This window comes from Athene noctua, chromosome 7 (assembly GCF_965140245.1).
Source record: "Athene noctua chromosome 7, bAthNoc1.hap1.1, whole genome shotgun sequence".
Classification (NCBI taxonomy): Eukaryota; Metazoa; Chordata; class Aves; order Strigiformes; family Strigidae; genus Athene; species Athene noctua.
The window spans coordinates 29197294-29222268 of NC_134043.1; the positions used below are offsets into that span (position 1 = coordinate 29197294).

Genomic DNA, 24975 nt, shown 5'->3' on the forward strand with positions numbered 1-24975 from the left:
TATTTGTGATATTTGGATGTCAGGCCTAATGCGCTCTATTGAGTAGGAGATATTACATCAAAGCACAAGACCAGGAAATCTGTCTCCAAGTGAGACATTCCTGCCATAGAATTTCACGTTTTGCTGCTCAACCACATGAAAACAGCTACTGTGATCCCACAGGCTACATCTTACAGAGCTTCATGTGTGGGTCTGAATGTGATGGGGGAGACTTCCACCAGTGGGCTACTTAAATCCAGTCCTGCAAGCTCCTGTTTAGAAGAAGCTGAAGCAGGTCTAGGTGGATTGGGTTTAACGCAGCATGAAACAACCTTTTAGAAAGCTCAACAGGCCTATTTCAGGTTGCCATTGCACCTGCTGTTCTGTTACATATGGGTTTTTTAAGTAACAGATACATTGCTATTTGTGCAAACAAGGTAACTCGGCATTGTTTTTTATTGCAAAGCAGATTCTCAGGACATCCACCAAAATGAACACCACCTGACTGCTTTGCTTTTGCTTCTGTTCTGCTTATTAATGTTTTCTGCTGACATCCATGTATATGAATTTGTTCATAAGGCACCAAAAGGTGAAACAGTGCTGGTCCTCATGTGGCTGTGTAAATATTCAGCTTGTGGTAGATTGCATTAAGTGACTTATAATCCATCCCAATTAAAAAGCAGTCTTTATAGCTGTAATAGTTTTATTGAGAACTGTAACACATTAGACCTACAGATATATAAAGCAGTTAGTTTTATAAAGCATATAGGATATTAAAGTAATGAAAGACATTAATGTGACATCAATTTTTAAGGAGAGTTACTTGCTGAAATAAATGAGTATAGCCTAAAAGTTGATGGCATGTTACAGTCCTGAGTAATGAACCCTTCTGCCCCCTAAAATCTCTTAGAATAAATAATGCTTGAGCAAGTCAGTGGTCATTAACTCTTTATCCTCTGAGAGCTACATGTCACATTGATGTCTCATCTGATTTTTTTTAAACTTTAAAAAATTTATTCAGAAAGGAATTCTCTTTCCTGGAATACCTATAAATCGGGGTGTGTTGTTCTGATGTGTCTGCTTTCCTAACATCATCTCCTTTTCAGTGAAGTAGAGCTGTGACAGGTATTGACAGATGCAAAATTCTTGAGGAAGTTAGTTTTTCCCTTTTCCTTTATTTGTTTTTCCTTTTCCTGCTTTCTTACTGCCTTCTAGTGCTCTGATTCGTGCTCTACCCAGTGGTGTCTTGGCATACCAAGCCTGGAGAATCAAAAAGCATGTATATGTTTTAATAAAACTTAAAGAACACTTAAATTTTTTACTGGTATGATGGAGCATTCCTTATAAAAACCAAACCTCTTAAAATCCTGGCTGCCTTGTGGAGAAGCAGAAATGAAATCCTTAGATCTCTTGAGGACATTATTATAACAAGAAGTATAGCAATTGCTTGCTTGAACTGTGTCTCATTAACAGGAATACTTAGCTGGGCCATTTGTGTTGCTATAGTTATGGAAATGTTAGAACTTCTACGATCAACCCTATTTCTGAGGTATATAGCTCTTGTCCAAACTCCCTCTGGTCTTAAACTTGGCAACAGACAAAGCATATACTTCTCATGGCTCTGCAAATCAATCCAGACAGTTTTTATTTCAAAGAGAGTGTAAGAAGTAAAACAAACCCTGAACATTAAAAATCTGTTTATTGCTTTCAGATGCCTGTTCACAGTCCTGTGACTTGTAAATGATTTTGGTATAGTTGCTCTGCAAACTTGCCAAGCTCCTGGACTGTAATGTCAACAAGGCAGTTCTAGACCATGTGAAAATAATGCAAAGTGAAGGAGAAGGCAATGCTTTAAAGTTCATAGTCTGTAGGAATTAGTCTTTCCCCATATATACATAGAGGAACCTTTATCAACAAAGTCCTGACTACACCAGAGATTAAAATGCCACTAGGTGTTGACATGATTGATAAAATGCCTTCCTTCTTGACCATATTCATCCATGCACTGCCTCAGGAATGAATGTCTTTCCTCTGACCACAGACCAGTATTTAATGTCACAACTGTGTCTCCTCTGCCCTTCACTTGGGCCCCCGTTGTCTTCAACCTTCCTACCAATGTGGCATTCTGTAAAGTCTGCCTTTTCCATATGATCCATACAAAATGCTGCCCCCAGCTTGAGCCTGGTAAGGCTACCCCTAGGAATTTGCCTTGTACAGTTTCCCAGTATGTGTTACAGACAGGCAGCAGCAAGAGAAGTAGTTGGGAGAAGAGGTATTGGATTTGTACAGGGAAGAAAAATGGAAGAAAAACCCTTGATGTTTCTCTCCTGGCCCTGGACCGTCTTTCTTGGTGTCATGCTGCTTAAAGGCTTCCTCTGGGTCCTGGAAAGGGGCTGATGACAGGCACCTTCTTTGGATCTCTTGTCTTGCAGATTAAATACTGTCACCAGGGAAATGAAGTCTGACAGCTGTCAAATGTCCAGCTCTAACACTGTGATGTCTCCTCTAACTGCCTGAATTAGCTGAGCACTCCTCCTCCACGAACCCCAACTCCACTGACTAAGACATCATGCAACCTCTCATGCATCCACATCTAGATGGTGTCATGAGAGTTGTTTGGGAGGAACCCCTGGGCTTTCAGTACAGTGGCCTGGGCAATTGGCCCTTATTGTCCTAAAGATGGTCTTGGGCCAAGCTATTGCTATGCTGTGTCAGGGAGAACAGACATAGATAGGGCAGGGAGAGGTCTGCAGATGTCTGTTTCTGGTACTTCACCTGTGTGGGATGGGAAAGACAAGGTGATGGTTGTGACTGTTGTCTCGGGGAGGAGTTGACTTCCCCAGAAGTGGCTAGCAAACAAGCAATGTCTCTGTCTTTCCATGTGTGATAGGCCATAGAAATTCCATTTTCCCCCCAGCTTTGTTGTTCTGGGTACAGCGTTCTCCAGAACTTAAGTGGAAGATGAAAGGAATACCACCACCCCACCAACAGCTTGCTGGGTAGGGTGGAAAGCATTGTTTGGTGGGTGCAGACTGGGGAGGTCATCTCATTGCCTTCTCCAAGTCGCTGACAAAGGACTCTGCTGCATGTGGCAGGAGGAGCTGAGTCACTTGTGATGTCTCCTCTTCTCTTCCCATTTCTTTGTGCATATATTTCAATGCACAAAATTAACCTGCCTGTTGGCATGTGACAATGGCTGCTTTTGACTCTTTAGCTAGTGGAACTGCTATTGTGGGATTAATGAAGCCAGCTCCTCAGGTACGGTTAAAATAAAAGTAGATTTATCACTAATGGACTAGCATCTGAACAGGGGATGTGACTGATCAGTTAAAATGTTTGCTTGTTGGAGGAATAATGTCTGCAGTCCTTGGTATGGGATTTTACTACATATTTTAAGTATTTTGTACCAGTCACTGCCAGGTAGAACTAGCGTGTTAGTGGGACTGCTCTTTGCTCCTCTAGGACTACTGTTACTTCTGTGTAAGGATTTGTATCGATCACACTGGTGCAATAATTTATAATTTAAATGTAGAGGTATAATTGGGGCAGAAATTTGAGTGAATTGAATGAAGAAATCACATTATCACAAATTTTGCATTATTTATATTCATTTTGGAACACTGTCAGAATATAAACGTCAAGCAGGGAGATTCATGTTTCCAGTGAACAGAAATCAAAGATCCATCACAGCGCTAATCTTCACTTTGAATACTGCATTTTAGCTGCCCCACTTCAAAAAGGACAAAGCAAAGCAACAGAAAAGGTCCAGCAATGGCAATGATTAGAGGCTCAGGAGGAGGGGCCTCTGTGCAAGAAAAGGAGATACTGGAGTTAATTAATGCATGAAGCCATTTTGACAATCCTCTTCCCCTGTGCCATATTACAGGTGCTGGGGCAAGGTTCCATGACATTTAAGGGAAACAAATCTAAAACAGATAAAAGGAAATACTTTCTTAAGGGCTGTAATTAATGCAAGGAAATGATTGCCATGGGACGCTGAGGACAGTATCGTTTTAGCCGTGTTCAAAATGAAGTGCTGCCTGCGTACTTCGTGCTGTACAAACCAGGCACATTTATAGTAAGTGGAATAATATTTTCAAGTTAAACTTGCACTGAATACTAGCTCTCATGTTTCAGGGTACAAATGGATTACTACTTGGAGCTGAGAATGACAGGGTTTTTTTTTTCTGTGCTGCAACAATGAACCATTAGCCTTTCCCTGAGGAAAGATATTGGTTTAGATAGGAAGCATGAGGAAAAAAGAGTAATTTGCCAAATATCACAAATGCTGCCTATGCTGAGTGAGCCAAATGGCTCTAAATGGAAATTGGAAAGTATTCAACAGGGCTGGGAGAAATATGCACTATCATTAGGTTAGCAGTGGAAGACTACTTGGACAAAGTTGTTAGAAACCACATCCTGTTTATTGTTTGAGGTGCTGTGGGGATTCAAAACCAAAGGGGATTTGAAGAGCAAAATGACAAGGAAACCTTTCAGCCAGGAGAACTGGATGGTTTATAAGTGGGTTTGGGTAGAAGTTGGCAGGGTATGGGATGAAGAAAGCTCTTTTGGGGTCTCTTGGCTTCAGCATACAAGTCCTATCCTGTTTGGAGCCCCTGGTGTGGGCTGCCTGCAGCTCTCTGGTACCCAGCAGGGTGGTCTTGTCTGGTGGGCAAGGCTTTTACTACTGCTTAGTAGTCCTGAAGTGCCTTAGTCAAGCACTGTGCCATTTTTCTGGTGTGCCAGTGCTGCTAAGCTGTAGTGTAGCTAGTTCAAGTAGTGGACTTGAACTATCTGTAGTCACTAGCTAGTTCAAGAACAGTTCAGCTGTCCCTAAGCTACACTGAAGTCACCACAGTAAGTAAACCGTAGACCCGTACTTAAGCCTAGTAAACTGTTCCCATCAATAGGAAAACCAAAAGCAATACAGTGAAAGCAGAATTAACCATTACATAAAGATAATCCTAATCTAGGGAAAGAAAGATTAATTATTACTGAGCTAGATGGGGAAAAAGTAGCTGTTTGCAGGTTGATCCATGTATATTTGAGGTAGGTGTAACGTACCTCGGAAGCACTAGGTTTTGCCTTCAGGATTTCATAGCCCTAAGGGTGGGGAGATGGACTGGATTTGAGGTGGAAACTATTTTTTTTTTTTAAAACCCTGAAATGAAAACACTCTCAAGGAAAATTCTTGTTTGAAATAATTTAAAATAAGGATTTAGAACTTGATCCCTATGTGGAACACCCTGCAGACCCTGCACGCCCAGGTTTTTTGCCTTCTCAGGGTAATAGAGCTAGCCTTGCTGAACATGTCAGCTCTGAAAGAAAAAGGACCAATGTGTTGTACTAATGACACCTGCATAATTTATCCATGCATGTGAAGGCCACTCTGTTGAGGTGAGTGAGGTGCAGGCAGGCGATTCAGCAAAGCAGTATGCCAGGCGTGTTGCTGCCTGTAATAATGACCATTTGCCTGGCATGTCCAGCTGCCCAGCAGCTTGGGCTGCCAAACATCTCAAAATGGGGGAGATGGGTATTTGGTGCTGCTGACCATACATCATCATTCAAATAGTGATGTGCCAACCCATCAGCGGAATTAGCAGGTCTCTAGATCAAATGTGCCTGGGCAAGGACATGGCAGGGGATGATGAAAGACAGCCAGTTAACATAGCTCTTAATGTCACCTTAAACGTTTCTTCCTCCTCTTTGTACACTGGGTCCTGTCTGGCCAGAGAAGTCATGAACTCGGCAGTCTTCAGTGGCTTCCTAGTCATCTGCAGGAGGCGTAGCTCGCTCAGGACAGCTTGTACTGCCTGGACAATGTGTCCCTGGGTGAAACCATCAGACACCTTTGCTAGGCAGCTTATGTTCAGCAAGTTGGTGATTGCTCCACCATTCTGCAGGATGATGTGTTTCCATAACACTGTTCATCATGACCCAGAAAATGAGAGAATGCCAAAGACACATATTAAGGAAAGCAGGAGAAATATTTTCTGCATTTTGAAATTGAAAAAGGAAAATAAGGGATATCAGTCAGGAAAGCCAAGATTCCAATTTTTCTTGTTTGCCATTTCTTTCATCTACAGATTTGTAGCATAGAGGCCTTTCGGCATGTCTGTTCTTAAACCATTAGTGATCATTTGTTGGCTACCAGTAAGTACTTTTCAGAAAGTCATTAAGGGCACATAATGTGAGGTGGATATGTGTGGAAAAATGGAGCGAACTACTTAACTATGCCTGTGTGCATACCCAGAAAGAGAACCTGTCCAGAATGTTCCCATTTGGGTGTGTAGAGTTAGGTACCTATATTAACAGCCTGTTTTTATTTCTGCGACCCCAATCACAGGTTACTCCTGCTGAACTGAAGGCTGCTATGGGGACTCAATGTCTGGTTTGGAAGCCAAAGCCTTTTAGCTATGCAGGCACATGTTGCAAAGGCCAAGCATAAATTTCTGTGATTGGCATTTTGCTTGTTATTTAAATGGTGAACCTGTTTGTATCTTTTAGCTGTGAACCTCTGACACAAAGGTTTTCTTGACGTTTGTGAAGCACCAGAGATTTTGTTTCCAAAAATAGATAGGAGTAATAACTTCTTTTGTTTTATCCTATGTAACAGTCTGTCTCAGAGAAACTTAGTAAAACTTTCATGTCATTTCACCATACTTTCCTTTAAAGCCTTATATGAAAACATTGGGAAAAAATAAGAAGTGTTACGCATAGGGATTAAAAAAGTTCTTGAATGAGACAGAAAATTTGTGATTTGGGTATTGTGTGTTTGAATGCTCATATGTAATATGAAAATGTTGTGTGGAAAGTTAATGGTACTGGATGTTGGGACACTCATGCAATGGAGAAAACCTGTCTTGTTCCTCCTTTGATTGCAATGTTGATACTATGGATTTGTGTCCATAACTATTGATGACTTTGTACTATATTTTTCACTCGGGCAAACTGATCTTCCACCTGAATTTTATCTATGCTCGATAATTACTAGTAGATTCACTAATTCATAAAAGAGGAATTGGTGCACACAATAGTGAGCACTACTTCTGCACAGCTTCTGTTGCAGGTAGGATCATGCATAGTACAAGGCACTGACTTGCTGGGTGATTAATAGCAAGAAACCAGTATAGGATTGTGTATCTTTCAGTTTAATGATTTCCATTGTATGTTTACAGTTTCCATCATGCCTAGATCGGAATATTTTGGTTTGTAACAAAAGGGAGAGTTTTAGCAGACAGGTAGCTGTGCACTATGGCTATGGATATTTGTTATGTTCATGTCAAAACAAATTTCTTTAGTTTTCAAATTGGGTGTCGGGCAGTGAAAACTGTCAAGATTGGAAGGTGAGTGCTCTGTACTGTAAAGATCATGTTTCCATTGAACTTCAGGAAAGGTTGGAGCTAAAGAAGAAGCCAGACACCATCTTAAATGGGATGATGTCAAAAAAGTAAAGCTACCAGTTTAATCTGCTTTAAAATGTCAAGAGTCACCTTTTTCAGGCATTCTTAAGTTTGCATTTGAAATCCCTTTAGCTGGCCCTTTTTTTGACTCCAAATTAGTGGTGAGAATCCCAGAATGTAACAGTTCAGTCTCCAGAAGTGAACATAGCTAAATTCAGCTGCTATCACCTCCTTTCTCTAGGTCTTATTCATGTCCCTTATCTGTTAGCAATTTATCAGAGCTGTAATGTAACATGAAACACATGTTAGCTTGCTTGGAGACCATTTCCTATCCACACTATGAAAATTACTGATCGTGGGAGAGATTTACAATGTGCTAGGCAGTCAAAACCTGTCTCGAGCCTGCTGAAACACGCATCATCTTGGTACCTTGGCTCCCTCTATGAAAGGCAGCATGAAACTGGACTTTGCAATACAGTTGTAAGATTTTTCTAATAAGATGACAATGCAGAGCAATATTGTAGTCAAGGTACAATTGTGTAGTGAGGTCCCTGAACTGAATGTGGTTTCCTTTACCACTCTATTCATCTGGGACATGATCTATCAGAGATCAGTGGCATGAAGAGAGTCTGTTTTCCTTGATGTGGTGAGCAATAGAGATATTCATGCTAGGAGCTGCTGGTAGGAGAAGCACACCACTGAGAGTCCTAACTGGGAGTGTTTGGTGCCATTCTGAATAGCTCAAAACCTTTTTCTATATTATCTTTAGATTGTACCTAAACAGCCCTTCTGCTCATGAGTCACCACATCCAGACTCCTTTGTACCCAGAAAACTCTATTAAACCATGTGATATCTGTGATTAGACCACAGGGGGGGGGGAAATATTTTTGAGAACAAAAGCCCTTCCACCAGCCACTTACGCAGGATGTGGACAAGATACCATTTTTTCTTGTAGTAATTGATTCACATTACTAAACTCAATTTGGAGCATTTCTTAGTCAATGCTGAGATATTGCAGACTTCAAGATGATTCAAATTTGAAAAGAACTTGCATTCCTGTAAGCTGTCTTTTTCTAGCCATGTAAATTTGTCTAATAAGACACAGTTTTCCTTACTTTGACTCTCAGCATATGGGGTACTCAATGAATTTGTTAGGCTTTGGGAGGGCCTGTCTATCACTGTAAACATCTGATAGACTAGACATACAAAATCTTGGATGCCTTTACAATTTATCTCATGATCTGTAAGTACAGAAATGGAATTTGATAGTGACAACTCAGTCCTCGAGACATGGTTCTGTTTATGGAGAGGCCCTGAAATGTATTGTTTAGAGTATGGAAACTGGATAGGAATAACAAATTCAGAATTGCCATGTAAAAAAAAAAAGTTTAAAATAGAAAATGTGCACTGAAAAAAACCCAGCTTGTGCTGAACTTGGCTGCACACTAAACTCATGGAAAAATGTTAAATTCTTCTCCCAACTTCCACTTTTATTATTCGACCTTTCAGGTAGCCTGCATCAGTATTACCTAAATTTTCAGGAATTGAGATGTACCTGGGTTATGAATTGAGTTTGTAGTCAGTTTTGAGGATAAACAAACAATAAACATGGATTTTAAACAGTAGTAATCATCGGGATGACTTGAAATACTTGCCAAATCTTGAAGCGTAGTCAGGCCTAGGAATCAGAATAATTTTTTGGTAAACTTTGCAGAAAGGTTTAAGATTAGCATCAAAGGGACGGTTGGTGGTTCCCACTAGCAGCACTCTGTCCTGTGCTTTCAGAGCCTTGAGGAATTTGGGGAGGAACTTTTCCAGTTGTTTTGGGTTCTTCTTCAGTGTGAACATGCAATTACAAGGAGGAAAGAATTGTTATCAGTGCTGACAGTTTAGTTAATAAGGTTAAGTTGCAGACATTCTATATACAACAGGATTTTGTGCTTTCTTAGTCTAGTTGCATTTAGTATAAGTAGACTTAGATGCTCAACCTAAGTAGAAAGCTTCTGTCTTCTGAAAGTCACTTAAACACTTGATTTCTGCTTATGTATTTGTGGGTTTGTACTAGTGTCTTTCACTGTTTAATTTGTTAGTCCTGTTATTGAAAAACAGGAAGGAAACCACTCATTTAAAGAAGGAAATTCTGATTTCCAGTTTGAGAAGAAATATTGCTTGGACCCCAGTACTTGATGGACCTTAACAGACAAAAATTGCCAGAGTATGTAACCTGGTGGGGAATCCTCCCAGGTCTTGGAGGTTATGATCTACCAACTCCTACCTATGGTTTACATGTAAAAAATACACTCCCTAATTTTTTCTGTGATTTCTTGCTTGATAAGGCTCTAGCCTGAGAACACAAGGTCTTCGAACTCAGGATTCATTTCTTTGCAATAATTTACTATTTGACTTTATAACAAATATTTACAGAACAGATGAGTATTGAACAAAACCTCGTACTGGATAGTTATGTTTGATAATGTTTAAGTGAATATTGGTTGAAGAAGCTTAATCAAATTGCTGTGGTATCACTCTACTGTTAATAAAGATCTAGAGTGAATAACTGGGTTAGGATAGTGAATCAGAGAAGTCTTGGAAACCTCTTTTCAGAAATGATTGAGACTTAACATCAAGTCACCAACACTCACACGGAAACTTTATTCTCTAGATCAACTTGTGATTTTTTTTTTTTTTTAGCTGTAGTAGACAGCTGCCTGAGAAACTCAAGCTTCAATTTCAGATCAGTCTTCCTTAATGTCAATAAGGAAGAGACTATGTCCTGAAAACCCTCTCAGCTGAGAGGCAGTAATAAACACCTGTATGTACAATCTTTGTGATCTGATTTTTCTGTTGTCTGTAGTAGCAGGCAGCTGACAGAAAGGAGACAAAACTCTGTTCTGTGGAGTGAAAGCTACAGAGGAGGGTAAATCAATAAGAAATCCCCAAAGTCTTGGGGTAGTCACAGTTATTTTCTAGCTAAACTTGTCTTAATTACAATACATCTGTTTCTTCATTCTTTTTATTCTCATAGTCATACTAGGCAGCTTCCTAAGTCTGCCAATTGCTTAATTATGACAATGAGTTGAGCATGTCTTAGCACTGGGGTTTAGGTCCCACTTTGGAGCATGAGCATGTGGCTTGCCAGGACAATGCATCTAGCTCATGCTTTTACTCTTGGATGAACTATTCCTGTGGCCATTACTCAGTGCCAGCTGCCATCTTTTCACTCCCTCTTTGTTGTGCCCATACACCCAATGGTCCCCTGAGTGGGATGTCTGCACTTACTTTCAAAGAACACATCTTGTAACCACAGTATATCTGCCCTGGAGCAAAGGAGAAGTTCTGGCTTTTCTCTTGCTCTGAAAGAAAGGATGTTGCTCTGTCTGCACCCAAACAGTATGTTTGCTGTCTGAGGGCATGACTTCAAATCACAAGTTCTTATCCTAACTTTTCTATTCCCTTGCTGGGAAGCTTTTGGTAATGAATTTCCCTTCTCTGATGATTAAACAAGCTTTTTGTTACATATCTACCTTGGAAGTTTTAGCCAACCTTGCCACCTTTGCTCTGTCAGGGAGATCTGGTCACAGTAATGACCAAAACGTGGATTTACTTTGTTTTTAGCACACTTTATGCTGGATAAATTACTCTCCATGATTTATATATCTGTTGCTACCCATAGGCTTCAAGCTTTCCTTCATACTGAAAGGAAACACAATTGTTCTCCAAGAAGTTTTGAGACATCAATATTACTAGGAAAGTGAGAATTATCAAATTACTGTAGGTCTGGAGGTGGGTGGGTAGAGGAATCCTATCTTGCTGAAATGACTGATAGGCTGATAGTTGCTTCAAGTGAGACATGGTGTTTTCTGGGCTTGCTTTCTTCTTCTGGAAAAACTGACTCTATCAGGAGATGCAGAGAGTTTTTAGAACAACTGCCTGACTCCTATTTTGCCTCTTACTCATGAAAGTAAGTCCTAATTTATCCCCTGCATTTGGGACATAATTTTTTGGGGTGACAAATTATATTAATGGATTCCCGCTGATCTAGAGTTGGTTAACAACAAGTGTTCATTGCTCAGCTTGTAGGAATCTTAATTTTAAAAGTTGACTGAACCAGTGTCAGAGACCAAGCTAAACACTCCACTCATGTTAAGCCTACTAAGCCAGGCAGGCATTTATGTGTCAGCAGCTCCTGTTATGCTTTGAAACCAATGTGTGTCCATAGCACACATGTTTCGGGGATATGTCCTGAAAGCTAATAATATCTCCTCCACTTGGAAAGAAATGTGTCAGTAGCAAGAAGGGCTGTTGAAGAGGTAAGTTATGATTTCAGCCACCATGTGGACTTGAGTTGGAGAAAAGTGGGGTGAATTGTGAAGGTGATCCCTATTTGTTTAACTATCAGATACTACTTTTCTAGTGGGTATTTGAAGAACTTGAGGCTGCTTTTTACCAGATTCTCAATCATGGTGCCAGAAATGTCACACTAGGATGAGCAAAGTGACTTCCGTTCACCGTGTCTTCTGAGGGCTGAGCTTAGTTCATCTTCTCTAAAATTCTAGTGCTCCTAAGGAAGGCTCCCCAGATTGCCAGTTATCACTGCCTGTCCCTCCTGTTTCATGCTCTCTGGCTCCAAATATGGGTTATGCTGTGAACTATGTGGGACATGAGTTACTTTAAGCCTGGAGCCATCTACTACCACTAAGAACACAAGAGACCTTGTGTTAAATGCCTGCAAGACTTAGGATATGATAGCAGGGACAGAGGTGATACCTCCAACTCTGAGGTGGGCAGGATGAGAAATTTTTCCACATTGGTGGGTATCAAAGCAGACAAAGATCATGAATATTCCAGGCAATCTTTGGCCCCTAGTCTTAATTTTAATCCCCATCTGCACTTGCTGTCAAGGTTTGAGACCAAAAGAAAGGTTCTCTTTTGGTATGGGTACTGCTACAGGGCATCAACCACTGCACACCCATTAGCTCATACAGTCCTCACAGAAGTAACAGCATCATTTGAGGTGACAGGACTCACCTCAAGAAAAAAGTTTTAATCTTTCACATGGAGCTCTAAAAATATTTTTCAAGCAGCATGAATCTAATCAGGATTTGGGTGAATTGTCCTCTGCTGTGGTGGCTGAGCTGTTGTGCCTATTGGGCAGTGTTTTAATTTTCTTTCTAGTGGAGAAGCTACAGAAGAGAGGAAGGAATGGAAGCAATGGCAATAAGGACTCCTGGGAACACAAAGAAAATAACCTGTAAACATAACTATTTAACATAGGCTCTTTGTTTTCACAGTGGAAATTTATTCTTGTTACTTTATTGTTCACTTTGGCTCCATCCAATTTCTCAAATTAATAGAGCTGAACAATTTAAACTCATCTTAACTTTTAGTTTCTTGCCTCATACTTTGAAATTCTCCATTATTCTCTTCTACTTTTCAGTGCACTGATAAGCAGTGACTGGACTATTTTTAAATAAAGCAAGTATAGGTGTAGGAGAGAAATGTGACCTCTTGGGGGCTCTTAAGAAGTCATAAGACTCTCTTAAAAGAAAAAAATGCTAGTGAGACAAGCTTTGGCAGGTCTGGTCACACTGGTATGTGCTAAGCTAAGAAATATACTCGTTCCTTTGTGTTGGTTGTAATGCAACAGGATAAATTATCTGCACTGAAATAAAAAAAGGAGCAACTCACCTCTTCTTCAGCCTTTGGCACTGCTTTAGAAAATATTTTTTCTGTGTCTCCAATCCACACGACTGAAGGCTGCAATTGCTTAGCCACCTAAGAGAAAATGGGGGAGAAAAGGCAAGAAGTTGATTAAAACGGTTATGATTTCATATCTGGGTGCCTATAATTATGCTTTGAAATCTGTATTTCAGCAGTTAAAATCAGCCTGGTTTAATTTTTTCTGGAAACATTAAGCACTCATGGATAGCACTTGCTCTGCTCAACAGCCTTGGAAAACCAAGCTCTCTCTAGTTAGAAATCTGACATTAAGAACCCAACCCAAATTGGATCATTTTGACTGCTATCCTTATCTTTCATTTCTCAACCCAAATTCAGTTGCAGTTCTGCAAAAGGAAGCCTAGACTTGGGAGTTCAATGGCAACCACCAGCAGCTTTAGACTGGCTGCTCTTGCCTGCAGGATCCCCCCTGTTTTTCTGAAGGCAATACAGGCAAGAGGTGGTTATTGCATGAGAAACAAGGGTATTAATATTTAAGCAAAACAGGCTGATATGCGATCTTCTGAATTACAAAATAGTGTTTAATTTGCAGTTAGCCTAAGAATTAAAATGGAACCTGTTAAGTTTGAAGCAGGGGGTGTCTATACAAATGGGCTTTCCAGCTCCAAAGTCAGAGGCACTATACCTCTGGTTCACAGCAGGATGGCAGCAATGCTACAGGCTTTTTCACATCTTGCACTCTCCCTATTGCTATAGAAACGCCAGTGGTTTAGACATTCTGCTGCCAAATTTTAATCACTTTCCAGCGGCTCTCAGAGCCGTGCTAGTTTGCTCAGCAACAAAAGTGATTGGCTTGGAGTCCATGGGTAACGAGAGACAGCATTCTTCTGTCCTGCCTTTTTTTTCCCCCTCAGCTGAAACTGCTGCTTCCAGGAAGGAAGCTTACAAAATCAATAGGTTGTATACATCATAAGCTCAGTGTCTGATTGACAGCCAGTGCAGGAAGAATGAAGTCATGAACATCTTTCTTCAAAGCACTGCAGTTCGTTTTTATGGATGTATTTCAAAAGTACCAAGCATGTGTGTCTGTACAGTAAAAATGGATTGAAGATAGGGGAAAAGAGCAGTAGATGACTGCTGTTCAACTTGTTTGCTCCGCTGTGCTGCTGATGGGGTGAAGTGGAAACAATGCCATCTTCAGCACATGACACTTTATTTGTGGTAACTTGTCAGTCCTAGAATATTTCAAGTGGTACCTCCCAAGTTCAGAACGGCTTCATTGAGGAAAACAGAGCTTCTTCCTTTGTTGTAAGGCAGGAACTCAATGTTTAGCATTAGTAATGAAGATTTTAAAAATAAAAACATCATATGGAAGATAATATGAAAATCCTGCAGAAACTGATGTGTGGACCCATGTAGTTATGTGAATGCTTAACTGCATGTACAATTTAAAGAGTAACATCTCAGTCCAGCAGTGTATTGAGTATATAAACTGGAATAAATTACAGATTTAAATTCTACAGCAATAATATCTGCCATTTTAAAGCCAGATGCTTTTTTATCTCTCCTATTTACCTATTTTCAGAGATAGTCTTAAGCCTGCACACACTGCAAGGTATATTTGAGAGGGAAAGCCTGTGGCTTTCATTGAACCGAGCTGTTGCAGTAGTCTTAGACTTGGGGATTTTCTGCTGAGTATCCTGCTAGTAAAGGGCTCAGACACCTGCAGAAAATGCAAGTCAGTCCTATTGATTTGCCCTTGCAGATGAATTCAGTTAGCTCCTGGATGTCTGTATGCAGGCTTGGAGACAAGTGGTGAAAGAAGAGTAATGTAGTAGCATGGTCATATAGCAGAGATGGGGTAAGTGACATTCTTTGTAAAATTAGACTTAGAAAGAAAAATAGGTGTAGTTTAAGTTGCTAAAAGAAATATACAGCTTCTTAAAGAACTGCATTTGCACCTGCTGTGAAATCTACTGTGATGTGTAGAAACTCTGACTCAGAGACCCTTACCAAACTCAGCATCGTTAATGAATGGATTATCAGCTGGGGCTTTCTGATGTTTCTGATGGTGACTTTTACCTTCTGAAATATAAGATAACAACCATTTTTTGCTCCTGCTCTGTGTGCCTGGAGAGGATGTCAGGAGGAAGATGAGGCAGTGTGACACTGTTTCCCTTGAAGCCTGCCTTTCCCCTGAGTGAGGACTGGGCTGGTGGCATGCTGTCTACTCAGGTTTACAGACTGTGTGACTGTATCCATTCTGATAGACTGTCAGTGTGGGATTTGCTGTTGTTGTGGTGCTTTCTCCCCACTTTATTTGTGTTTACAGCCAAAAAAGGTGCTGTGTGTTTGCTTTGCAAGGAGAATAGTTGTGTTCTGGTATTTTTGCTTTGTGAGGTGATGCAGCTGTATGAAGTCTGGGGAGTTGTGTATCTGTTCTGCAATGTGTTCTCCATACCTGTGTCTGATGATGCAGTGTGATGTGACAGGGGGAATAAGGGTGGAGGAGGTTACAGAGGCCATAAAAGCTGTTGGCAATGGTTTAACTCTGCTTGCATACTTCAGAGGGAACCATGTTGTCCTTTCAGTGGGGCCACTGCAGTCAGGGAGGTGCAGATCTCCCCCACTTGGCTCAGCAATGGCTTCTGTGGTTAGCAGCCCCTTAAAATGGAGCCTTAAGTTTTAAATCAGACTATACTTTCATTTTAACTCTTAAGGAAGAATGTCCACTGTTGTCACACCTGTCATCATTTTGGTCCTCTTTATTTCCCCACTGAGTAAGTGGAAATACAATGAATAACCTCAGTTCTGGCTCTACCTTAAAGAGGTACTTTCCTGTGCTTTGTGTTTTGAGGCAATGATCTAAATGTATAAAGTGGCCTGCATATATTTTTCTGTTCATACACATTAATATGACCAAATTCAACACACTCTTTTTGGGCCTGGCTGTTTCATTTTTGAAGACAGATCAGACACCCAGAATCCATTGGCATCTAATTTAAATTGTTGGCAGATACGTAGCAGACTGTATATCCCCCGTGAAAGTGCTTCATTTGAATTATCTATGGACAGTTTGAATCCATGGATAATTAAATGCACTGTACATAATTAATTTGTAATTGAAATTTTATTAGCTTTGCTGCATTCAACAATTTGTTGGAGCTGCCAGCAGATGGCTCCTTAACCCTTCTAATACCGCAGTGAGCCAGCAGCCACCTGCGCTGCAAACCACTCTGGTGGGTCACAGAGGCTTGATTTGCTCTTCGGGAAAATAATTATGGAAAAAAGCCTTCTCGTCCTGCTGTCTGTCAACATTCATCAAAGATCAAACACCAGTTTTGAAAGCCTTGGGTTAAACTTTTCAAACTTGAGAGACAGAGTTTAACAGTTAAATTGTTACACTTGAAAATACGGAAACTTGATTCTTGCTGGGCACATGTGCACAAGGCTCCTCAAAAATTGAAGGCTTTGGAATTTTTTTAAAAGGCCCAAGACTAAGATTCTTCTGGAAGCTCAAGTTGTTGTTGAAAACTGCTCAATACTCTGTAGTTTATATTCACAGAAATGCTTCACAGCAGCTAAAGTAGCAAGATGCTGAAACCTGTGATTAGACCTTATCTGTGGGAGCCTCATCATGAAAATATTCCAGTGCTACAGTGATGATGTCGCTGTTTTCCGGTTTTTTAGACAGAAAATAACTATAAATACTATCTTCCAACAGGATGCATTTAATTTTTTGACATTAGAGTAACACAATGTAAAACTGCTTTGTCACAGAAATAACACTGTATAGCTGAGCACTGGTGACATTTAACACCTCAAGGGTTTGGGCTTCTAGCAGGTTGAACTACACCAAGAGAAAAGAACTGCTCTGGGATGCCTGGAAGAAAGGCTGACTGTACTGTTCTGAAGTCTCAACTAATAGAGTCCTGTGTGCCATGGAAACGCTAAATACACAAAAACTAGGGTTTACTAGGGTAAACTGTACCTGGTTCTTCAGACTGCAAGAAAAATGACATGTCTGAAGAGACAATACAGCAGTGGCTATAAATAAATGAACTTGATTCAGTGGAAAAAACCTGACAGATGTTAAAATTATGTTGTCTCTAAATGCTGGGATTATATAATTTTAAATTCCATTGGTTTCCTTTTTTGGTATAACACTTTTCTGATCACCTCTGACTTGCTAAATAGCATAACCAAATAGCCTGATAACAGAGTTCTCTAACAGTGATGGTGTTGAAATATTTCTGCAGCCTGCTGCTCTGTAAAACTCCGTGTTCAGTGGAGATGGCTGCACAGCACACACTGAACTCAACTTCTCCGCTGGTATTTCCTCCCGGCCACCTCTTTCTCAACCTTTTAGCCTGGTCAGTGTTGCACTAATAACATTTTCCCATGTGTGGCTTTTTGTACAATGTGCTTTCTGTGTGCTGCTGCAGCCCTGGTAAAGGACCTGAGAGGGGCTGTCTCACTCTGGTAGTGATTAACCCGATGGCTGCCTTATGGTTGCTAATGGAAGGCCAGTGCTTGTCATTTTTATTGCCTCAGAGTTAAGCCTTATGAGCTACCTGCATTTTCCCACTTCTGTGTTGCAGAGTCATGCATTCTACCTTCTCTCCCCAGTCCTTTCTGCATTTGTTTCTGTTTCTACACATTCTTCATTATCCTTCTTTGCATCTTTTAGATAAGCTGTTGCACTGCAGCTGTGTTTTGTGCTCTGATGGGAACACAGGAGAGCAGAGCCATCAGTTGGTACAAGCTGACAGAAAACTCCACTGAGTTCATACTGGCTCAGTACATGGAAAATGTGGCTTAATTGAAATATTCCAGCAAGTTCTGATTCATGGTTGAAGGATGAGTTTTGTTTTGGGGTTATAGTGCTTCTATATTAGAGACAGATCCTCTCTCTTCACTCCTGAGCAGAGCTGACCTGGCAGGCTTTGCTGTGTCTGTGGAGAGCACAAGTGCTTGGGCTTGGTGTTTGTAGCTTTTTTCCAACAGTTTTCCTATTTGATATTAATCTTCCTTACATTTCCTTTGAATAGGCAGATTGAAACGTTGGTGTTTTCCTGTCCTGGTATAAGAAGTTATTTCCTCCGTATGACACTTAAAATGCCTGCTTCGAGTAACACACAAGCCTCTCTTTCGGGTCAGGGCTGGTATGTCTCTTGAAAGTCTCCTCCCCAAAATCAGGGAGGGGGGGAAAAAAAAGAATTTGGCTCTTGCATCTGAAACAAATTAAAGTTTCATTTTTTCCAATGCTATTCACTTGTTTAGGGTGTCTCCCATGAAACAAATGCCAGCAGCCAACACTCAGTTATGGATGGAAAGTTTCCTAATGGTCATTTTATGCTCTCCAGAGTTTCCTTTCATTACAGAAACTCCATTTGCAGATGTGATAGGTAATCGAAAGTGCAAGGTTACTTCACCTTTACCACAGAGCACCATTAATTCTTATTTATGGAATCTTGGTGTTTAATGATGGTTACATGGATCATAAGATAACAGAAAAAAAGTGTCATGTTTCCTGTCATTCACCTACAAGTGGAAGGTCTACATTCTGCTTGACTAACTCTATATAAAGACACTTCTCGAAAGCTGGAGTAGAAAGCTTGCTTAACAACAGTCACAGTTGCTGTATGCAAAAAAGTGTCTGACTATGGAGATGTGGTGAATCTTTCAGTGATTGTCTGCACACGAGGCACTTTAACAAGGTGTACTATGGTGTGTACAAGGTGAGAGGTGTGAAGATTAAATGTCAGCTGCAAGATGCCATTTGCTTTCATGGCTTGTCTGCTATATCTGCCACTGTATACTGCAGCCTTACAATAATCAGAATATATTTATGGCAAACTTTTTTTACCACAGTGAAAAATAAACTTTTTTGGCAAATACCAGTGTTCAGCTTCCTCTTGTCAAGGAATTTGTTTTGCTTGTGTTTGCTTCAGTTTGGGTAACAGTAGATTCCTGAAAATCGGGATATAAAAGATTCCTTATACTTTGTTTCCCTGTGAAACTATTTCCCGTGCTGCAACTTGTGTCTGTTGCTTCTTATCTTGTTGCTGTGCACCTCTGGGAAAAGTCTGGCTCTGTACTGTCCCATGAAGCCCCTGAAAACAGCAGTTAGACTCCCTCTCACTCCAGCCTTCTCTCAGGCTGAAACAACTGGGCTTGTTCAGGTTATTTCACGCACTCCAACCCCCTTATCTTCATGGCTCCCCGCTGTGCCTGTCTTGTAAGAGGGTAGCACAATACTGGACACAGTGTTCAGCTGTAGTCTTATAAGTGCCAAATAATGAGGAATAACTGCTTTAAGAGGTTGGCTATACTCTTGCTGATATAGGCCAGTGTTTGACTTTTTGCTGCATGAACATGCTTTTGGCTCATGTTCAACTTGTCCTTAAACTTCTCTGGGCAACTTGTTACAGTGCCTCACCAGCCTCAAACTGAAGAATTTCTTCCTTTTCTCTAATCCAAATCTCCTTCTTTCAGTTTAAAACTGTTACCCATCGTCCTATCCCTACACCCCCTGATCAAAAGTCCCTCCCCACCTTTCCTGTAGCCCCTTTCAGCACTGGAAGGCCTCTATAAGGTCTCCTCAGAGCCTTCTCTTCTCCAGGTTGAACACCCCCAACTCTCTCAGCCTTGTCCTCACAGGGGAGGTGCTCCAGCCCCCTGATCATCCTCGTGGCCTCCTCTGGACATGCTCAAGCAGGTTTGTGTCCTAGTTGTGTTGGTGCTCCCAGAGCTGGACACAGCACTGCAGGTAGGGAGTAGAAGTGGAGAATCCCCTCCCTTGCCCTGCTGGCCACATTTCTCTTGATGCAGCCCAGGACACGGTTGGCTTTCTGGGCTGTGAGTGCACATTGCTGGCTCATAGTCCATTGTGTCTCATCGCCCAGCCTGTATTTGTGCTTGGGATTGCCCTGACCATGTGCAGGACCTTGCACTTGGCCTTGTTAAACTCCATGAGGTTCACATGGTCCCACTCCAGCCTGTCCAGGTCCCTCTGGATGGCACATCCCTTCCCTCCAGTGTGTCGGTTGCACCACACAGCTCGGTGTTGTTGAACTTGCTGAGGGTGCCTCTATCCCACTGTCCATGTCATCAACAATGATGTTAAACAGCTCCGGTCCCAACACCGATCCCTGAGGAACAGCACTTGTCACTGCTCTCCACTTGGACATCGAGCCATTGACTGCAACTCTTTGAGCGTGACCACTCAGCCAATTCTTTATCCACCAAGTGGTCCATCCATCAGATCCATGTCTCTCCAATTTGGAGACCAGGATGTCATGTAGGTCAGTGTCGAAAGCTTTGCACAAGTGCAGGTAGATAATATCAGTTGCTCTTTCCTTATCCACCAGCACTATAACCCCATTGTAGAAGGCCAACAAATTGGGAACAGTTTGCCCTTTGTGAAGCCATGTTGGCTGTCACTGATCACATTCTTATTTTCTATATGCCCTAGCATATTTTCCAGGACAATCTGCTCCATGATTGTACTGGGCACATGACCTCCCTAGGTCCTGTTTATTTCCCTTCTTAAAAATGGGGATTACATTACTCTTTTCCCAGTCAGTAGGAACTTTGCCAGACTGCCATGACTTCTCAAATGTGCTGGATCATGGCTTAGCCACCTCATCTGCCAGTTCCCTCAGGACCTACAGCTGCATCTCATCAGATCCCATGGACTTGTGCACCTTCATGCTCCATAGGTGGTCTCAAATCTGATCTTCTCCTACAGTGGGAAGTTCTTCCTTCTCCCCATCCCTGCCTTTGCCTTCTGTGTCTTGGGTGGTGTGGCTGGAGCCCTTGTTGGTGAAGACTGAGGCAAAAAAGTTGAGTACCTCAGCCTTCTCCATGTCCCAGGTGATCAAGTCTCCCTTTTCCTTCCGGAGAGGGCCCACATTTTCTCTAGTCTTCCTTTTATCACTGACATACCTGCAAAAGCTGCTGTCGTTGTTGCCATTGATGTCCTTGGCCAGATTTAGTTTTATCAGGGCTTTGGCTTTCCTAACCTGATCCCTGGCTGCTTGGGCAGCTTCTCTGTATTCCTCCTAGGCTATCTGTCCTTGCTTTTTCTCTCTGTAGGTTTTCCTTCTGTGTTTGAGCTTGTCCAGGAGCTCCTTGTTCATCCATGCAGATCTCCTGCCAATCTTACCTGACACACACATTTTAATGTATGTTCCAGTTATTGTATATAATATATACACATGTATACAAAACCCAATATCTTCAGCTGAAATCTTCTGTACAAGTAAAAAGGCTGCCCTCCTTTCTCCTGTACTTAAAGGCCTTGTGCTATAGCAGGGACTAAATGATAGAAAAAATGGTGTGTGTGTGTGTGCGCGCTGTTCCTGCAGCCAGAAATGTGCTTTGCCATTGATGAGGGTAGCGAAACTAAGTGGAGAAGGGTGAAATTGCGGAGTGGAGGGAGGAGAAGGTAGTAGTAACTCAGTCTAATGGCACTAGCTTGTGTCAGGGAGTGCTAGACCCAGTGTTAGTGTTATGTCATCAAAGGTACATGATCACAGCACTGTCGTTTTTCCTTAGGCACTACTCTGACCAGCAAGAAATGGGGTCCTTGGGGATTGCTTTGCTTTTAACTGTGAAACCTGTCTTTTCTGGGCATAGAGGCACCTGCCACGAAATCTGCTATAATACTGGATTTAATAAACCACATCTGATAAATCCTAGGGAAAGCCAATTTGAATTCAGTCTTTTAGTAGGCCTCTAGCACTGGAAAAATATTTTATCTGTCTTTTTCTAGTGTATGTGCTGTGTTTTTTCTAAGAGTATTTTGTCTGGAAATGTTTACCAGCTTCCTTCCTTAGCAAAAACATTGAGGATTCACAATGTGGAAGAAATCCTCCCAGAACTGTGTCTTTTTTCTGAAGAGGGTTTGGGATACGTTCTTCACAGTTCATATGCCTACTTTCATTTCCAGACTTCTCATACATTTCTGTTAATTTAATCCTGAACTAGGATTCCCTCTTTTGAAAAGCTTGCCGATAGGTAAACAAAGAGCAGTTTAGGGGAGAGTTGTTTTACAGCAACAGTCCCAGAGAGGAAATTGTTGACCACCCCCAGTCTAGTATTTGATTAAATGCTGCATGGCAAGCATTCCTGACTGATGTGCATATAAACAGAGAACAGAATTTTCTCTGTCTATGATGTTTTTCATATAAGGTAACACAAAGCTTTCACAAATGTTAATGCGAAAAATATGCCTCCTACAAGTGCTTTCTCAAGGGGCGTTAGATCCTCTACAACGGTGCACTGCACTGGCTGTCAACAAGTGGTTTTTAATACTAGAAAGGAGGGAGGGAATTTCAAAGTGGGTTGGCAGTTCTTTGAACCCTGGGCAGCTTTGCTCTCATATGACTGGTGTGTATGTTCCTCAGTATGGAGGAACTACAATTCAATTCCCTATTTGTTCCACATAAGATGTGATGAACTGAACCAGCTTTGTAGAGAAGTACACAAAACACAGTACCTTGAGAACCATGTGAAGCATCATTTGCACACCATTCTTGCCTGGATATTTCCCAGCAATGTTGGAAGCAGATAAGTTGAAGAGATTGGCTCCTGTTTCTGTGCAGATGGCATGGACCAACATTTTCTTTCCAACTCCAGCAGGTCCAGCTAGTAACAAGGCTTTCACCAAAGGAGCCTTCTCATGGACAGTTTGGGAACCTTTAAAAAGTCATATGGCACTATTACTGCTTTCATTTAAGTCTGCCATAAAGGTGATTCTTCACTGTAAATAATTTATAATGTGAATTAATTGTTTCCTTAATATGGCTCTTGAGTTCATTTCTGTATAATCAGAGTTGTGGCCGTAGCATGTTTGAGTTAACATCCCTGTTAACAAGACTCAACTACCCTTATTTTTCACCTTCTGATGGGCAGATTTGAGCTCTAAATCTATGTGAGCTAAAAGAACATTAATTTATAGGTAAATTTTTGAGGAGAGACACACAGTAAGAGCACTGAAATGAAGCTGGTGGTGGTGGCTATGTGTACAGACAAGCCTTGCACAGGGACACTTGCCTTCAGTTACACAGCAGCTGCCACCTCCCTCCCTGAGCTGTCAGGCAGAGGCAGTGCTAGAGATGTACCTGTGGCTTTAAGCTTTGCGTTATTGTCAGAGTAGGCCCTCACTTTCTGCAACTGGACAACAGCATAAATTCATGTTGCACATGAGACCAGCAGAGTTCCTTCCTCCTCCTGTCTGAAACGACAATTTCCAGCTTGCCCATCTTTAGAGAAAACAAACTAATGAGACTATCTGTTGGAGCTGCATCCGTCAGTAATTTTGAAACCAGATGTTACCATGTGTTTTATTCTCTCTCCTTTAACTTCTGCATGCACCTCCCTTTTTCTAGGTAATTTTTCCTCTTAAATGTAATTGCTGTTCAGTGAGTATTGGAGGCTCTGACTGTTTGTCACTTTAGGCTAGCTCTGTGCCAAAATCCTTTGCTGCTGTTATCGCCTCTATGCATGCCTGCTGAGTGTAGTGTTAGCTTACGTGCAGCAGAGCTAATGTTATTCCCCAGTCTGGAACATGGCAGCTGCATGTTGCAGAGCAGGTACAATATATCTGCTAGGAGAAGAAGGATCCTTTTCTGTTCCCTTCATTTTATCTGGGTGAGCAAATGCAAATACCAGGGTTGCTATGCTTCACTTGCTCTGCCACCAGCAGTGACTGCTCAGCATTTCTAAATCTGTCTCTAGAGCTGCTCCAGGTAAATTCAATTTGGGCTGTAAGAAATATGCTCCATCACCTGGGAAAGCCTAGCAGAAATGCCTGCATTGTGAAAACAGAACTACACAGAGAGATTTAGGTGGCTGATGGTGATAGAACTTGTCTTCCCTGCAGCTCTGTCACTGTCACAGGTGAACCTCCAGAGATGGAAGAAGCAGGAAATGTTAAATGCTATATCTATACCCACTGGTAGTCCAGTAACATCACTGTCTCGATGCCTAAAAACATCCTGTCAGTAGTGGTGGTGGTTACAAAATCAGATTTGAAGATCTTGGTGAGCATCCACTACTTCTGAAGGTCTTTGAGACTGGTGTTCTATCAGGCTATGGGGCTTGTGGGGGAAACCAGCTCCAAAAGTGATGGGCTGTGGAGGGAGCCTGTGGCTTAGCCTGGGAAAGTTCTCCAGGTTAAGGGTGACAGCTAGGCAAGAATAGTATTTAAAAACAAATCTAATCAGGTTGCCTATCTGCGTCCTAATGGTTTAATGTCCTAAATAAATGACAATGGACTGAGTGCTAAGATGAATGCCATTATTTCAGCACTGTGCAGGATGTAGTGAAGTTGTCAGCCACCCAGACTTTATTAATATTTGGTCGTTCCATACCAATCTATTACTATTACACGTAGATTTATTATGAGAGGAGCAGCAGACTCCTCTGTGGTTAAAGATGAAGTATATCTTCTACTATTATTTCTCATTTCAGCTGTTTATAATTTTCTCAATGCCATTTAAGCTGAAGCTTTCTTTGCCATCAGGTGACTATTTTGAGAAAAACTTTCACTTCTACACATACACAATTATATAATGATTAACTAGTTCTGAGGCCAATTAAGTAAAATGTCATCCATGACATATCACCTAAAAGGTGAAACCATTCCTGTGCCTTTTTTCGGCTCATGTAATATCTTTTTTTTTTTTAATTGAAGGCATTTTTCAAATGGCTATTGTAAATACATACTGTTTGTTTAACTAGTCCAGGGTCTCTTCTCCCTAGATTTTTAGCCAATTGCATAAAAGGCAGAAAATTTATGGTTTCTCTTTCCTCTTGCCTTGGGGGGGTGTCTTGGGGCTTGATTTAACTAGATTAGATGGTGCTAAAACATAACCTTGGAGGAGTTATCTGATATGTGAAGTA

At 41.3% G+C, this 24975-nt stretch overlaps 1 protein-coding gene across 1 annotated transcript in view; it reads right to left on the reverse strand.

Moving 5' to 3' along the window:
- Positions 1–678: 678 nt before the first annotated feature.
- Positions 679–24975, reverse strand: part of DRC11 (dynein regulatory complex subunit 11) — a 110674-nt gene continuing 86377 nt past the window's right edge. Inside the window, exons 15-19 of the mRNA XM_074910269.1 lie at positions 22568–22767; positions 13072–13158; positions 9039–9216; positions 5664–5902; positions 679–1239 (exon numbers count right to left, since the gene is read on the reverse strand). Coding sequence (XP_074766370.1) covers positions 1135–1239; positions 5664–5902; positions 9039–9216; positions 13072–13158; positions 22568–22767 — 809 coding nt within the window. The 3' untranslated portion in view covers positions 679–1134. The remainder of the gene's footprint in view (positions 1240–5663; positions 5903–9038; positions 9217–13071; positions 13159–22567; positions 22768–24975) is intronic.